At 27.5% G+C, this 17,369-nt stretch overlaps 1 protein-coding gene and 1 long non-coding RNA gene across 2 annotated transcripts in view; one reads left to right on the forward strand and one right to left on the reverse strand.

The window, feature by feature from the left end:
• LOC117176999 (glutamate receptor 1-like) overlaps positions 1–10,993 on the reverse strand; it is a 176,419-nt gene extending 165,426 nt beyond the window's left edge. Inside the window, exon 1 of the mRNA XM_033367444.1 lies at positions 10,569–10,993. Coding sequence (XP_033223335.1) covers positions 10,569–10,664 — 96 coding nt within the window. The 5' untranslated portion in view covers positions 10,665–10,993. The remainder of the gene's footprint in view (positions 1–10,568) is intronic.
• LOC117177002 overlaps positions 10,649–17,369 on the forward strand; it is a 25,215-nt gene continuing 18,494 nt past the window's right edge. The window contains exon 1 of the long non-coding RNA XR_004467650.1: positions 10,649–11,001. This is a non-coding gene — a long non-coding RNA (uncharacterized LOC117177002). The remainder of the gene's footprint in view (positions 11,002–17,369) is intronic.

The raw sequence follows: 17,369 nt of genomic DNA on the forward strand, positions 1-17,369 counted from the left end.
ATTTTTCAATATCTTAATAAACAATCCTAGACAGACTTACATAAGAAATGTATTATATTTGATAAAAAAAAGTGTTGAGCATAATGTAGAGAAGTTGACATTTGGAACAAAATTGAGTGCGAATTACGAGATGAGTTAGAAGAATGTGTTCGTTAAAGCCAAAAGAGCTTTAACAGAAGAGAATTCACAATCACAAAATTAAAATGGTGGATGTTTTGAGTTTTAATTTTTAAAGTTGGCGCGCCCTAACCGCACTCAAACTCGCGAGCGAAACGAGCCGCGTGCTCAGCGCGTGATGTAAATGTGCCCGCGCAGTAGGCAGATTTTTATAAATATATTTACGAATAATTTTAATTTAAGTGACATTAAAGGCTTTAAAATGATTTGTACTTTTGTTAAATGTATTTTAACGTTAACAAAATAATTATGTTCTTCAGGGTATTCTAAAAGATTTGTAAACATATACAAAACTTCAAGAAAATTTCGACAAAATTGTGCAGGAACGCAGAAACCAGTTTTTTACGAGTTTACGAGAAAAAGCAAATTGAAGTAAAAGAAACACGATAATGTTGCGAAGGGGCTCTAATTCTAACACAATTGAAAGGTCAGCGGTGTGTTAGCGTGTGAGTGTATGATGGAGAAATATGGATAAAAACAACGGCTTACTACGGCTAAACATGAAATATAGCAATGAATAATAATCATATTATGTGTTATATTGATGTTTTATTACAACTCATGAGGTATCTTTGAGGTATCACACAGCTGCTTCTTAACATAGAGCTCCAGATAATTCAATTTTGGTCGTGGTGCCATGGGGATTTTTTTATTCGATAAGGGAAATCTTAATTATTCAGAATTAAAATAAATACTAGAAAATTTATTTTTTGGTCCTGAGACTATTTTCTTTGTTTTACATCACATATGATATGATGCTACTAGATTATAATTATTTATGATGGAAGGGATTACATTTTTGTGAATTCACGCGATTTTTTACATTTTCTTTTTAACTACTCATATTTTTAGTGTACACTAGATTGCAAGATTTGCAAGATCGCATAAAATAAAAAACTTTTTCAAAATATTTAATGTAATATAGAAAAATGGAATAAATAATAATGAAAATATGGAAAGAATTATTGTAAAAAGAAGAGAAACTATCAAGGAATGTTTTTTTGAGACAACGCACAACCTCCTATGAAAGCGTACACACAAATAGTGATTTTGAAAAAATAAGCTTTACCCAATAACACTTTGTTAATTCCATTAATATTTCTCAAAATCGCTTAAACTTTAATTCAAGTTTTATAAAAAACTTTTGGAAGCTCCTGAAATCTCTCAACTCCATTAGGAATATTTTTGAATCAATAAAAACTTTGAAATTTGTTCAAATTGGTTAGAACCCACTGAAATTTGTAAAACTCCTAAAATGCCTTAAAATTTCTAAGAATATACCTTGAAAATAAATGAAATTTCATTTACTTTTTCAAAGTTCTCTAGAAATCCCTTAAAATATTTGGAAATCCTACAAAATTTTTGTTGAATTCCTTGAAATACAATATATTTTTAAAAATCTTTCAGAATGCCCTGATTTTAATTAAATTTATTCATTCAGTCTAACTAAAAAATTATTTAAATATCTAGAAATATTTGAAATCCCTTGACATATTTGATGATTGAATAAAATGCCTAATCCTTCTAAACGTCCTCAAAATAATTTCAAATCCCGAAAAACACTCTGAAACCGATTAAAAATTTTCATATCTCTTGGTATCCTTTAGGAAGACTCAAAATCCATTAAAATCTTTGCAATTTTTTTGAATGTAAAATTTCATTTCAAAAAAGTATAAATCATTTGAAAGCCCTTCCATATTACTTAAATTAAACTTTATAAAAAGTATCTAAAATCTTTAAAATTATTAGAAATCCTTAAAAAATTAATACAATCCTTCAATCTTGTAAAAGTTCTTGAAATCCCTAAAAATCCCTTGAAATATGTAGAATCCCTAAGAACCCCTTGAAATCGCAATTAAATTAAATTTATTTTCCAAAGATTTCTATAATTTTTTTGAAATATTTGAAAATCCTAAAAAACCTTTCGAAATGTTCTTATAATTTTGTATAATTTTCCAAATCTTCTAGAAAGCCCTGAAATCCGTTTAAATTTTTTGAGAACGTAAAAATCAATTTCAAAAAATTATAAATGATGTAAAAGCCCTTGAAATTTCCTTGTTGGAAAGTCTATTTTATATTTCTCGTTCAGAATTAATTTCGTTTGATTAAAAACTTTCCTATTCAGTTAAAAAAATTATTATTTTGTTGCAAATGCATCAATTTTCTAAAAAAGTTATATTTTTGTTAAAAAATTAAACTACTTAGTCGAAAGTTGAACCCCTCTGTTAAAAATGCATTTTTTGTTGATAATTCATCTCTTTGCTTGACAGTCTGATTATGCTATTTTTTGTTCAAAATTTATATCTTTTCATTTAAAATTCAACTCTTTGGTTAAAAATCTTTGGTGTTATTTATAATATTTTTAGTCTTTAGAAAATTAATCTTCTTTAACAACCAATCAACATTATAGATGAAAATGTATATATTTTTTAGATGTTAAACTCTTTGAATAAAAATGTAATTTTTTTGGTGGATAATTCTTTCCTCTGACTTGAAAATCCAACAATTTAGTAGAAAATTAAACTATTTGGTTGAAAATAAACTTTTTTATTGTCTATTCTTTTACTTTTTGTTAAATATATTTAGTTTTTAATCTAGAAATGCAACTATTACATTTGTGGCTTAAATTTTATCCTTTGTTATTTGAAAATTCAACTATTTTCTATAAGATAAATTTGTTATTAAAGATTTATAATTTTAGTTTAAAGATCTACTAGTTGGTCATAAATGTAAATTTTTGTTCCAAATTCATATTTACTGGTTAAAAATTCAAGATTTTGTAATTAGGTAATTCATCTTTTGGTCTTGAAAGAACTTTTTTCATATTTTCGGATTAAAAATTCAGCTCTTTTGTAGTTAATTCATCTTTTTGGCTTAAATGTTCATCAACTTGGAGAAAAAATTAATTGATTCAGTTTAAAAGGAACCTTTCAAACTGAACATTCATTTTATTATCGTTAAAAATTTTTTTTTTTCATTTGGAAATTTAATTACTCCATTTTTTCCAAATTTATCTTTTATAAGTTTAAATTCGAACTATTTTGCAGGAAATCCATGTATTTTGATGAAAATTTGCATGTTTTAGTAGAAAATTAATATTTTTTATTCAAAGCTTATCATTTTGGGGTTAAGGATTTTACTATTTTGTTCAAAATTCTTCTTGTTTGGTTTTATTACATCCGGTTCAAAAATCTTTTCTTTTTTTATTATTGAAAATTATTTGTTTATACTCAAATTTTAAAGATTTTATTTTTGGTTAAAAACTTATCTATTTAAGTTTAAAATGGTGTTAATTTGTTTTGTTTTTTTCTTGAAAAGTGATTTTTAACGAAAAAAACTAACATTATTCATTATTATTTTCGAAAATTCAACTGTCTTCTAAAGATTCATCTTTATGTATTTAAAATGTAACGATTTTGTTAAAAATACAAGTTCTAATTTGTTGTGTTCTCTCAATATTTATAATTTTACGGAAGGAAAATTAAGGGTCGAGAACGTGCACTATGAATGCATGAATTTACTGCTAGTGATTACAATAATTGTCAATTTGTCATATCAGAAACTCTCTATAAGAATTTTTTGATTGGCAACATTGCGAAGATTTTTTTTTAAATTTAAAGACTTTTTTGAAAGAAAAAAAATCAAATACTTTATTGTTTCTCAATTTCTTCTCTTTTTAAAAACAAAAGAATCGCAACATTGCGATTTTGTCAATTGTGAAATGTTTTCAAATTTTCCGGTAGATTTCGATAATAAGGGAAAAAGCTTGGAAAACCTGGAAATGTCGGAAAAGTCACGTAATTTTTTCGATCAGGAAAAGTCAGGGAAACGTCAGAGAAAGGAATAAACTTCCAAATATCAAGGAACTTCTTTAAATGCTCTGTAAACAGCCATTACAAATAATTGATTTGACAATTTTATTTGAAAATAAGAAAAAAATGTTATTAAAATTTTAAACTACTGTTCATCTTTAGTTACAGCCTAAAATGTGATAATATATATCTTTTTTATATTGATAAAACTATTCATAATGTAAATTTTTAATGGCCGAGTAAAAATGCTTTGCAGCCTTGTCTCGGCTGAGATGGTCAAAACTTTTTCGGCTTATAAATATGATTAAAATTGATAAATGAAAAATTTTTAATTATTAAATTAGTTATTTTTAATTAAAAAATTTCGAATCTGTGGTTCCTAACAAGTATAACCCATAAAAGTTAAAAAAAATTGTAAGTTTATAGTAGGATCTCCTAAGCCGTTAGGACAGGCATCCTTTTTGTCAGGACAGGTATAACTCGAAGTTATAAACCGCAGGTGTTGGAATCATAAAAATTCGATTCAAGAGATATATTTATGTCTCCAAGACATAAAAACTTATCTTCAAGACGTACATTGAAGTCTGGCTCCGTCTCAAAACTGAGACATGCTCAAGTCGAACTCAAGTCGAAGCATCTTTATTCGGGTGACCGGGAAAGATTTTTGATGACCGGGAATTTTCTTTCTCGATTAATAAATTCACCCTCTTTTTAAAAAAACTTTGTGGATTGAGAAATCAAATTCAAATGCCGGGAGCCTAACAAAAAAGCATCTATTTCCTTATATATCCTTCATTAAAATTTACGACACTCCTGTTATTTTAATTTCCATTATGTCATCCTAAGATATACAACCTCTTAATTTTTTTTGTTTAGAAAATAAAACAAATTCATTTCCTTTTCCTTATGAAAAAGCTTGGCGTTTTGGAAATTAATTTAATAAGCATATTTCAAAAGACTTTTTTCTATTATCTAATGGTTCTCATTTTAGTTTACAAGTAGAAATACTAAAATTAAATATATATTAATATATATTACACAAAATGCATTTGGAACTTTCCGCCAGTAAGTAGCTTAACCCAAAATTCTCTCAGAGCAGAAGAAATAGGGTAATTTTTCAAGAACATGGGGAAATAAATTCTTTCAAATAAAAATAATCCTGAAGCCACGTAGAAGCCAATATAAAACTCGTCAGAGTATTAAAATTTTAAGTCCAAATATATTGCGTTTGAAACAACATATATGAATTTTTAACTGAAAAGATGAAAATTTAACAACAACAAAAAAATTCTGGACAAAGCAGTTGCATTAGCAACGAAAAAGTTGAGCCTTAAATCAAGAGACAATTTTTTACGAAATAGTTAAATTTTTAACTAAAAGAGATTGAGTTTCCCGGAAAGATGAATTTTTAACTGGAAAAGATGAACTTTTAACCAAGAATTATGACTTTCGTACCATAAGAGCTAACTTACCTATGAAAACCTTATATTTTTATCAAATACTTTGCTTTTGAACCAAATAGATTAAGTCTCAATCACAACTAAGTATTTTTAGCAAAGAAGGTAATTTTCTATCAAACTGCTGAATTTTCTAAGAAGTTGTTGTGTTTTAATGCCTGAAAAATGAATTTTCAACAGAACAGTTCAGTTTCAACCCAAAAAGATGTATTTTTAACTAAAAGTACAAAAGTCAGCCAACAAAAAATTATGTTTTTCATTTAAAAAACCAGTTTAAATTTGAATCAAATAATTTATTTTTTTACCAGGGAGATAAATTCTCAACGAAACGTTCAATATATGATAAGCTAACTAAAAATTATTTTAAAATAAAAATGAGTTGAATTTAGATAAAAAGACGAATTTTAACAAAATTAACCCTGCAACAAAGTAGACAATTTTTCACTTTTTGTCTAATTTTTAATTAGAGTGAAGTAACTTGTAATTTATGTCAACAAAAATAATTGTTGAAAAAATTTTTCATTTTTGCTATCAATATTCTCTTAGAGTACCGGTAGAAACTTGTAGTTTTTTCCAAAATTTTCTTCATTTTATCCAATTCTCAATTAGAGTAATAATGAAAATAATTAGTTACATTAAAATAAATTGTTAAACAATTTATTATCATTGCTAATAATATTCAATTTGAATAATGCTAGACAGTTGCGGTTTTTCATGAACTCTTAAACTTTTCGTTTACTTTTTACTAAGTAAGTACGATTTACAACTGTCTTTTCTAAGAAAAATGCTAAAAAGTTTATTTTTTTCTTAAATGCATGTAAACATTCAAGTGTACATCTAGTTAGCAGTAGTATAAATTAGTATTTTATGTATTTAAAAAAATTGGATTTTAGAAATCACAAAAAAATCATAATTAGATTTGAACAAATTTTCGAACTTTATACATCAAAATTCGATAAAAGACATTTCCAAGGCATTTTTGGACAACCCTAAGGTCCATACAGGAAGGAGTTCTGAAATTTAGAAGTGCTGTTCAATCAGAGTATGTTATTAAAATGTATCGTTCCAGGGCCATCTTCCGAAAAAATCGAAAACCTTGTTCAAATTTATAATCAGGAAACGTTTTAAATTTTATCTAAGTTCGTAATACGATTGAATCAAAAATTTTGTTGTTATTTTTACCACAGAATATGGGTATGTTATGGACAACAAAATATTTGGTTCACCTACAATTTTTGCTTGTTTTAACCAAATCGTTTGCTAAATGGAGTATTTTGTTTGATTCTAACAAAAAATCTGGTTGAGTTAATCAATCATTTTATTAAATTAACCACATTTTTTTTATTTGACCAACTTTTTATGTATATCCAAGAAACCAGTTTTTTTGGTTCCAGACATTTTTTCTGGATGAACCTTGGTTCTGCCTGAACTACTGATAAGTTTATTTTTCAGGACTGAGAAATAAAGTGCCAAGATCATTACCTAGCTAATGGGTCAAATTACAATGAATTATTGCAATCAATAAAATTTACCCGAGTCTCGTTATAATACTTATTTAACCACATCGTCAGAAAAATGTTCAGAAAAACCGGTTGTTGCACCATCCCACCGCTATGCATAACTACCTTCGGCTTATTAATGCACGAGTGCAATTAATTACATTTATCAAGAAATCGCGAATGGCACGGTGGGTGATATTTGATTTTGACCGCTATAAATTCTATTTGAATATAATTAATTTGAAAATTCAACTAATATTTAATAAAAGTCAGGATCTAATATATTGAACAATATTTTAAAAAAGGTTAGTATAGTCTACAAAGGAAAAAAATAGTAGACAGATCTGAAAAAGTTTCAAAACATAAATGAATGGTTATTTTTTAAATAAAAAATTATAATGTTTATTTAACAGTTTATTTAACTGTTTATAATGTTGAAGGTCCTATGTAATTATGTTGGACCTTGTTGCCTTCGCATTATAATTTTCTATGTAGACATAACTCAAACTATTAGATCACAAAAAGTATTAATTGGCTAATAGATTCAAAAGTTATATTTAAGTTTAATAATTGAAATTTCAAGGACAAATTAAATTGTTAATTACAGGTTCGTCTTTTCTGATATCCTTTTTACAGTTTTTGTTATATGAATAGGGAAAGTTGCTTTATTTACGTATTTTCATTCCAACTTGTGAAAAAGAATATAGGATTAATCTATAATATTCATCATCATAAATTATTAATTTATAAATTCAATTGTTTAAAAATTTTAATTAATTAATTTTTAATACGTTAAATTCTAAAGAATACAATTTTAGCTCCTTTGAATTTCAAGTCATAACAATTTTTAATTTTATACTATATTTATGGAATTTTTAATATTATTAATTGTGCACTTAATTTTGAAATTTATAATAGTGTTTATTCTGAAATTCGTCTAAATAAAAAAGAAACTTTCACTAAAGAATTTCAATAATAATTTTTTTATTTCTTAAAATGCATTTATTCTTCTTCTTCATGATAACAGTTAAAAACATGTTTTAGCCCAAATATTTAATAAAGGAATGGCCGTTTTTAAATTATCTAATAAATTATTGTAAATATTATACAGGTTTTATGTTAGTACTTTTCGCTTTATAATTATATTTTTTTAAAGAATTTTAATATAAACTTAGAAAGTTTCAAGGAAGACTTAAAATTATTTTTAAAAAGTTGTGTTAGTTTTTGTACAGGGTATTCAGATTTTAATAATAAAAAACGTCATCAAGATTTCTAATTTTAAACTATTTCAGGTTATATTACCGTTTTTCAACGAGTGAGTGAGTATTTTTTTAAATAAAAATAATCACAAGTTGGACATGATTTAGAATCATTTAAACATTTTGGGACATGTTAGTATTTTCACAGGAAAATTTTATTATTATTTATTTTATTATTTATTTAACAATGTTAGATTATGTCAGTGTTTCGTCGCAAATTCGTATTTTTAATTTAAAAAAGAATTTTACACAAAATATTAAACTTCTAAAATAAAAATAATTGTGACTTAAACAAGATTTGGAATATTTAAACAATTATCGATTTATGTTGCCGTTCGAGATTGATATTATTAATTTAAAAAAATTATATTTCAAATAAAATTTAGAAATTTGAGGAATTTTAGGTTATGTTAGCGTTTTCGATACGGAAATTGGTCTGAAATTGAGATTTCTTTTTCAAATATCAACAGATTTCAAATAGAATTAAAGGTTTTGTACCAATTCTAGGTAACGTTAGTATTTTAAATAAGAAATAGACATTTCCAAGTAAATGTTGAAATTTGAATAAGATTGAGATTTTTATAGAAATTATAGATTACTTTAGTGTTTTCCATCGAAAACATATATTGTTAATGAACAAATTCTATGTTAAAGTCGATTTACAATTTTCTAACAAATTGAAAAATTGCGTTCGCGTTTTACATCCCAAATTTTTATTTTGAAGCGAACAATCATTAGACTGATGTATCCAATGAGTTTTGTTTGAAATAATAAAAAATGTCACAAGTTTGTACCATTTTTGATTTTGCTAGTGCTTTTCGTCAGCAAAGACATTTTTAATTAAAATATCATTAGATTTTAAAACAGATTAATAATTTTTTAACAAATTACATTACGTTGAAATTTTATATGGAAAATGGATGTTTTCAGCAAACATTTTCATTATTCGAATATGATTTATAACATTCGATGAAATTTAAAATTAATAGGAACAAAAATCATAAGATTTTTTAAATATATATGAGTTGTTGAATTTACAATTTTGGTCCAGTTTTTTTTGCGACTTACATTGAAAATTTGTATATAGTTCAAAGCAGATATAAAATTTTAGAACCATTTTAGGTTATGGCAACATTTTTCACCAGGATAAGTCATTTCACACACCAAAAATTAGGATTAAAAAGATTATTTACCATCTGAAATAATTTTTCTCATAATGCCTTAATATTTTTCGCATAAAAGTTCTCTTGTTAAAAATAATTATATTCAAAGAAATATTTACATTATTTGAACAGTAATAGGTTATCCTCGGTTTTATTCAAGTATTTGTTTTGAAAATACGTGAAGTAAAAGAGTGCAGATAAACGGGATAACTTCGCACAAAATTGAGAAAAAACGCAACTATTTAGCTTTACTATCGAAGAAGATAGTTATGAACAATAAAAATTAGTTTAACGATGATTTTTGATAACTTGCATTTATTATTACCTCAATAACTAAAAAGTCGACAAAAAGTAAAAAAATTCAGAAAAACAGCAATTATTTAGCATCACTATTAAGGAAGAGAGAGAGAGTTAAAACAATAATAATTTGTTGAAACAATTATAAATTTTAAATTGAATTAACTGTTGACTCAATCCAAGTGAAAATTTGACAAAAAATTTAAAATTTGAGAGAAACTGCAATTTTCTAGTATTTCAATAGGATAAGGTAGTTATAAAAAATAATTATTTATTTAAAATTTTATTTTTGCTAAATTTATTTGAATATTACTTTACTACAAGTATAAGTGGACAAAAAGTTGAAAGTTTTAGAAAAAACGTCTATTTCTAGCATTATTAAAAGAGAATGTAATTTAAAATAGTGATTGAGAATTGGACAAAAAGGGAAATTTCTCTTAAAACCCGCAACTTTTAATCTCTATTATGAGAAAAAATTGCTGAAAACAATAATAAATTGTTTAAAAAATTAATGTAAACCTATAGGGTTTTTTGGGATACTACAAAAGAGACTTATAGGTTTAATGTTCAGTTTCAACAATATTCAGCTAATATTGACGATTTTGAATAAAATTTATATTTTTTTTCTTAGGGGAAATATGTTTTAATCTTCATGGGGCTGGAGCCACATATGAATATAATTTTTTTCCAAAAAAAGGACTTGTTTTCGTGAGGATTCGAACAATTTCTTGGGCGATATACATAGAAATTTAAAGAAAAAAATTCCAATGTATTTTTTGACCCCCCTATTTCACAATCGTACACTTCGCGGGGATCCGACACTACTTTTAGGAATTTTTCAGCGATAAACAAACATTTGTTTTCAACTCATCCCACTCTATAACCTTTCTCAATGTTGTCTTACCTTTTCTGGAAACCAAGGTGTCACAAAAGGCATCTGGAAGGTGTTACTGTAGGAGTGCAGTGTGTCGAACGAATCAGGACTGACAGCACCCAGCATCGAAAAAACCCCTCTGTTGAACTGAGTGCAAACTGTAATGAAAGTAAATAAACTTTGGTGTAGGCTTTATAAATTAAAATCATGACAAAGACAGTTTGCTTCGACCTTCCACTCAGACATTCACTAGATATCAAAAGAGGCAGTGCATGTTCCTAAACAAGTTTTCCCATGTTGATTGTGCCAGTCGATCTTAAAGGAGGTCATATTTTAGTCATTTCCTTAGACCCAGCACTCAACTTCTTGAGACACCCAGAAATACATTTTTACTGTTCTGCAATGTCATTGCAGTCTACATTCTATATTACGAAACTCAGTATTGCAACTGTTAAAACATAGAGTGAGTATTGTTCTATTGTATTCGGTTATCTTATCAGTCCCAAACATTTGATTCTTGGTCAACCAAAAAAATTTGGATCTAGGATCAATAATCAATTTTTCCAATAATTTCACATATGCTTTTTGTGAAAAAAATAGTTAATTTTAATAAATAAAAGAAAATTCTGTTAGATAGGGATGCATTTATTCAAAAATAATATTATGTCGTTCCTTCTAGTTAAAATGAATTCTTTCAGAATAAAATTCTTTTTTATACGGGCGTTATTATTTTTGAATAGACTTTTGTTGTATGATTTTCTGCGCCCGTGGAGATATTTCCAAATTTCATCCCGATTCCCGACGTAGTCCTGATCGAGTTAGCTCAATGTGGCCCTGATCATCATTACAGTAGTGGTCCTAGTCGAGGCCACATCGGACTACCCTATGTAAATAATTGATATTTTGAAATTAGAATTACTTTTTTTTTCAAATTACTCCCTGCCTATATAAGTGAATATTCAACTAATTTTTAGTCTAGTTACTAATCTAAAGTTAAATGATCAAAATTTAACTTGCGGGTAATGTTATTTTACTTCAAAATGAGCTATTTCCATTTATTCTTTCGCGACTTGCTCTCTTTCTTTCGAGAAATTCAATTTGAAAAAATTAATTACTTCTTAAATGTTTATTTCTCTAACAAACGAAATTAAAAAACAAAAGTAATAATTTTATAGGTTGTTAATACCAAAAAGTGCTCGCTTCTTCTCAAGGTGTTTATATAATTTTTATTTTTTAACACGTTGCGAGGGTAGTTGAAGTGAAAGATGACAATGACTCTTATAGTCTCTGTAAAAAAATGATAATTGACTTCAAACATTTAAATAATAAAGTTCAATATTCTTTCTTAATTGTTTACTTTTTTACTAAATAATTAAAACTTTCATAATATTTTTATAAATAAAAATTATAGAGGGCCTGAACCGGTCCAGATCAGGCCTTCCTTATCGATACCCTAGTCTCTCCCTGATCGGATTATGTGTTACATTTCTAGTCTGGCCCTGCTTGGGTTGTCCAGCTGGGGCAAGATTCTGCCAGATCTGGCGCCAGACAGAGCCACTCCGAAATTTCTGAACGGGTTCTTTATATTTAAAAAAGTCTGCCAGCTGCGCGGACACATTCTAACGGTTAGTCATTGTACGAGTATTTCCCCTACATTTGTGCGCAGACATTTTGAAATTGAAGGTCAAAGAATCGACAACTGTAATCTGGTGATTGTGAATTCTCCTTTGTTAAAGCTCCTTCGTATTTTCATTGAGTTATTTTTAAAATTAAAAGAAAGTGAGCATCGTATTAAAAATGTTTATTAAACATTTTATTGCAATTTGTATCGTGTTGCAAAAATTTAATTTTTGAATATTTAATCTTATTTTTTACGAATAAACGAAAATTTACTCCACCTTTCACAAAATTATAAATGCAAAATTTGTATATCCTTTTTGAGTGAACAAATTTCATTAATTAATTTTTTTCGTGCCTTCTGTCGTTTCTCCAATATTTTCATTTTTTTTACTTTTAATGTTATTTCTCACAATTAAAACAAAAACTGCGTATACTATCAAAAAACCATTTGTAATAAATTTTTTAACTCTTTTTTAGAAGAGCAACTTTTGTTTATTAATTTTATATAATCTGTTTCTTTTGCCCAAAGTATTAAATTTTTAAACATTTTTATTTGGTTCTTCACGAATAAAACAAAAACTAAGCGTGCGATCAAAAAGGGATCAATAACAAATTTGTAGATATTTTTTGAGTTTATAATTTTTTTCGAATCATCATTTCTCGTATTTTATATATTTTCCCCACAAACTGGCATTTTTATTTTTTATTATTTTTTATGCGAAGTCGGGTAGGAACTTAAAGCTCAAAGCACTGAAAGTTTGTCATGCAATTAAAATGGGGAAAAGTATCGTAAAATTTCAAAAGCAGGTACTTTTTTATATTTAATAATAATCCTTGGGCTCTGTACAATTGTGATCTTTAGACTATGTTGAAAAAAAATATCTACATGAAAATATTTTTTTCTAAATTTACCAAATGGCATAACGTTAAATTTGGACAAAAATTACATTTTCCACAATTAATAACGGCATCCCGTCAAATTCTTAAAATAGGAAGATTTGTCGATTAAAGGCTATATTAATGTACAGAAAAATATTTCGTAAAACTCGTGCTTTCAATTCTTTTCGTCCAAAAATCTTTCAATTTTAAAGAAAAATCAAAATTTTAAAGAAACAAAAAATTTTATTCGCACAAAGAGTATGGTTTTGTTCATATTACAATATAAAATAATATCAAGTTGGGAACTGTTCTCTTCTCCAAGAATTATAAGTTTTAAATATCACTTACACTTTTCGAACATTTATTTAATATTCTTATATGTTTTTCAAAATTATATAACTTATTGGAAATAGTAATACGGTTGATTTTTCTTCAAAGCTTGAAGGTCTTTGGCCGAAAAACTTCGAAAATACGAGTTTTCGAGAAATTCATAAAGTGCCATTTAGAATTTTTCAAATTTTTAAGTTTTTTGAATCACGAAATATGTATCTTTACAATAATGTAGCCTTTTAACTGACAAATGAAAATGTTTTCATCGAGAAAGAAAAAAATAATGAGCAGAACATAATTAGGCGGCCTTTATTGATTTTTTTTTATAATATGGGGTTTAAATTGTCATTAAGTGCTTTTTAATAAATAGTGAATAATAATAAATAAATAATAATTAATAATAAAAATTCGACTAAATGTTAATAAATACTTAATAATTAATTTCAAGTTTAATTGTGGTTTTACTTATTATTAGTATAACATACAAATATTCCTTATTGGTTTCCTATTAAAATTTACCTGATAAGGAATCCTCAAAGGACTCGAGAAATTGTTGATCCTGGTGCTATAAAATGTTTGGATAAATAATAATAAAATACGAGCGGATCGGTTTAATGGTCGCTTTCTTTTTTTTCAATTGTAATATATCTATCTCTAATAAAATATTTTACAATGTTATTTGAAAATCTATTTCTCTTATTTTAACTCTTTTTAATTTAATTGATATTATTATCAATAATTTTTGAATTTTTAATAGAAAATTTGAAATTATATACTCTTTAATTTTTAAAAATGTTAACCACGCAGTTCTGCAATTTTAAAGAGTGGCAATGGTCATTCTTTATTTTTGAAAAAAGGGAATTACAAATTATTCAGTATTAAGGAATGGTATTTTAAAGGCGAGCAGTTTGAAACATTTTTTTTTGAAAATTTCAGTTTTGAAAACTGACAATGGTAATTTTTTTTATTTAAATGATTTGCAATAACTCTAAAAGAGGCCGGTCATGTATATTCGGTTTGAGAAAAAAGCCAAATAGAACATTTTAAATTTTGAATATATGCACTTTCTTAAAATTGTGTTTCGATATGCAGTTACTGGGAAATCCGGAAACGTACTTAAAGATAAGTAATTCATATCAATTTATTATAATTTTACGATGAAAAAGAAATTTTAAACCTGCAAACTACAAATAACGCTGAGATTCTAAACGGGGGGAGGGGGGGGGACTCTCTGTTTACTATCAATTCAAAGATTTAGGCCTAAAATAAACATTCACAAAAAAACAAGATATATATATATATATATATAAGTCTTTGGTTACGGTCTAAGAAAACGGCCGGATATTAACTCCCATATACTACAACGCTGCTGGTGACCTTCTCAGCATGAAAGCAAAAACACAAACTCAAGACGACTCTCTCGGTTCCAGTTCTACCTCCCCCCTCTCCCAACCCTCCCTTATCAACTAAAGTTTTGGTGGGACTGACGTTATAACTACAATCTCCACCATATGACGATTTGATACTTAACTTTGACATGATTTCGACTCAGAAAATAAACTTTTTGCATAAAGGTTATAGTTGGAGGTATAATCTAAACAATGAATAATGCAAACTACAAAATAGCCTCGGAAAGGACTGGAACAATTAACGACAAAAGGCATGCATACGGAAAATCTAAAGGTCATGTTTTAGGCGACGAATGGAGACTGGGTGTTTGGAATGCTAGGGGAGTAAATGATCTCAAGGTAAAAGAATTGCGTGAAACTATGGACGTGAAGAAACTAGATATTTTATGTGTGCCTGAAACAAAGAAAAAGGGATGCGAAACCAAAGACATTGAAAACGGCTTGTTGAAAGGCGGATTTGAAATATGGTCAGGAGTAGACATTGAATTACGTGTTAAACAAGGAGTAGGTCTGATTTTGAATGAAAGAGCAAAGGAACATCTCGGAGACCATGGTATTGTATCTCCCAGACTGTTTTTGGCTAGAATAAAAGTAGGAATCAGAAAACTGTTTATCATAGCATGCTACGCTCCAGTCGATAGTGATCCTAGAGAAGTAAAAGACGCCTTCTGGGACTCTTTAAATGACACAATAAATATTTGCGAACATGGGGAAAGAATAATTCTACTAGGAGACATGAACGGATGGGTAGGCATCCAAAATCAGGATACAGAAAGAGTACTAGGTAATTTTTGGTGATCCAAGAACAAACTATATGGTTATAAAAAACAAAGATATAGAGGGCGCCTGGACAATGTTTCGGGATATCCTTGTTAGATGTATGATCGATGTGTGTGGTAGCGCAGTTGTAGGAAGAATGTCTGGTAATGCGCGGTGGAATGATGAAATTCAGGCTGCCCAAAAAGCAAAGAGAGAAGCGTACAAGAGAACTTTGAACGTCGCAGATCTCAGCAATGAGGAAAGAAATAGACGTAGAAATGATTACAATTACAATGTAAATGATTCAGAATTTTAGTAAAAGTTTTAGATTTTGCAAATTATAGAAAATGCAGTTACGGCGTTTCTCGAAATTCAAACCTGTTTTTCTCAGGATCGGATAATTCCGGAGAATACCGTGAGTACATACAGTCCTCTTCGAAATTAACAGATTGCCAGTCTTCGTATTTAACGCTCTTTTCCGAAAATTATGCAATAATTATTTTTAAAGTCATTAAAAATTGTTTAGAAAGTTTTGAATAATCAGGTTTCTTTTACGACTGCTGCGACATGAAAAAATACTTTTTTTGATTTTTTGCTGTTAACGTTGTTTTTGCAAATCACGGAAGAAAGTCATTCAGAAAATTTAACTCACAGTAAACACTTAATTTCGAAAAATATGTTAAATTTTAATACCAGTCATTTCAAATTTAATACACTTTTACAAAAATTAGTATTTTAATTATAATTTTATTTTCAATTGCCCTTTAGTCCCCAAAACTGAAACATAGTATATACAAAATTAAAATATATCTGTTAGTGATAGTTCCATGGTATACATTTCTAAAAAAAAGTCTATCACGCTAGGACTGGTTGCATTTTCCAATTCTAATGGAAGAAAAATATTTGGAATAAAAACATTGGAATTCAGAAAACAAAAAATTCCTCGCTGAATAGGGTGTATACGAATATTTCTATTCAGATTTTTAGAGGAGTATCGTAGGAGGTAAATGTAGCAGTGGTTCATTACCTCGTTAAGGCCGTTATTACCTTGGTGCTTGTAAATGTATAGGCTTACTAATAACATATATATACAACCCGATGGACAAAGCTGAACTCACTAGACTTATAATTGGATCGAAAAATGTGCTCTGTAGAGCAGCGAGAACAATATACCTTTATTTCGTCCAAATAATTTTTTGCCTGATCTTGTTTAAATAATTAAATTTCATCTAAAATGGACCAATTTGGTAATCCATAATGACAAATTTTTAACAAAGATGTTTTAAATTATCAACAAAAAAAGGTGAATTTATTAAAATATTTTGATTCTCTGCAAAATAAATCAAAGTTTAAAAAAATAGTTCAATTTCTAAACAAATACCTAAGAAATTTAACTAAACAGATGAATTTTTAACCAAACAGACTTTAAGCGAATAGATATCAAATCATTTAAAAAAATTTTTAACAAAGTAGTTGAGTTTTCGACCGGAAAAGATGAATTAAAAAAAATAATTGCCTTTTCTGCAGAATAACTAAATTGTTGAGAAAATAGTTAAATTTTGAATCAAATAGTTAAATTTTGACTAAAAAATATTAGGTTTCAACCAAAAACAGAATAGTTAAAGGGGGAGGGTCGGTAAGGCCGGTTTTTGGCCTAATTTATTTTTGGACCAAAAAATCTGAAAAAATCCTGGTAGTATCTTATAAGTATCCCGAGTCGATTGCACGGTAAACGGACTACCCTCCACCCCCCATCCACCCCGACCCCCCTACAAATATAGGAAGCACCACTACCCACCAACTCTATTTTCGAGAGATTTGACACTCTTAAACA

The sequence above is a fragment of the Belonocnema kinseyi genome, chromosome 7, assembly GCF_010883055.1.
Source record: "Belonocnema kinseyi isolate 2016_QV_RU_SX_M_011 chromosome 7, B_treatae_v1, whole genome shotgun sequence".
Taxonomy (NCBI): domain Eukaryota; kingdom Metazoa; phylum Arthropoda; class Insecta; order Hymenoptera; family Cynipidae; genus Belonocnema; species Belonocnema kinseyi.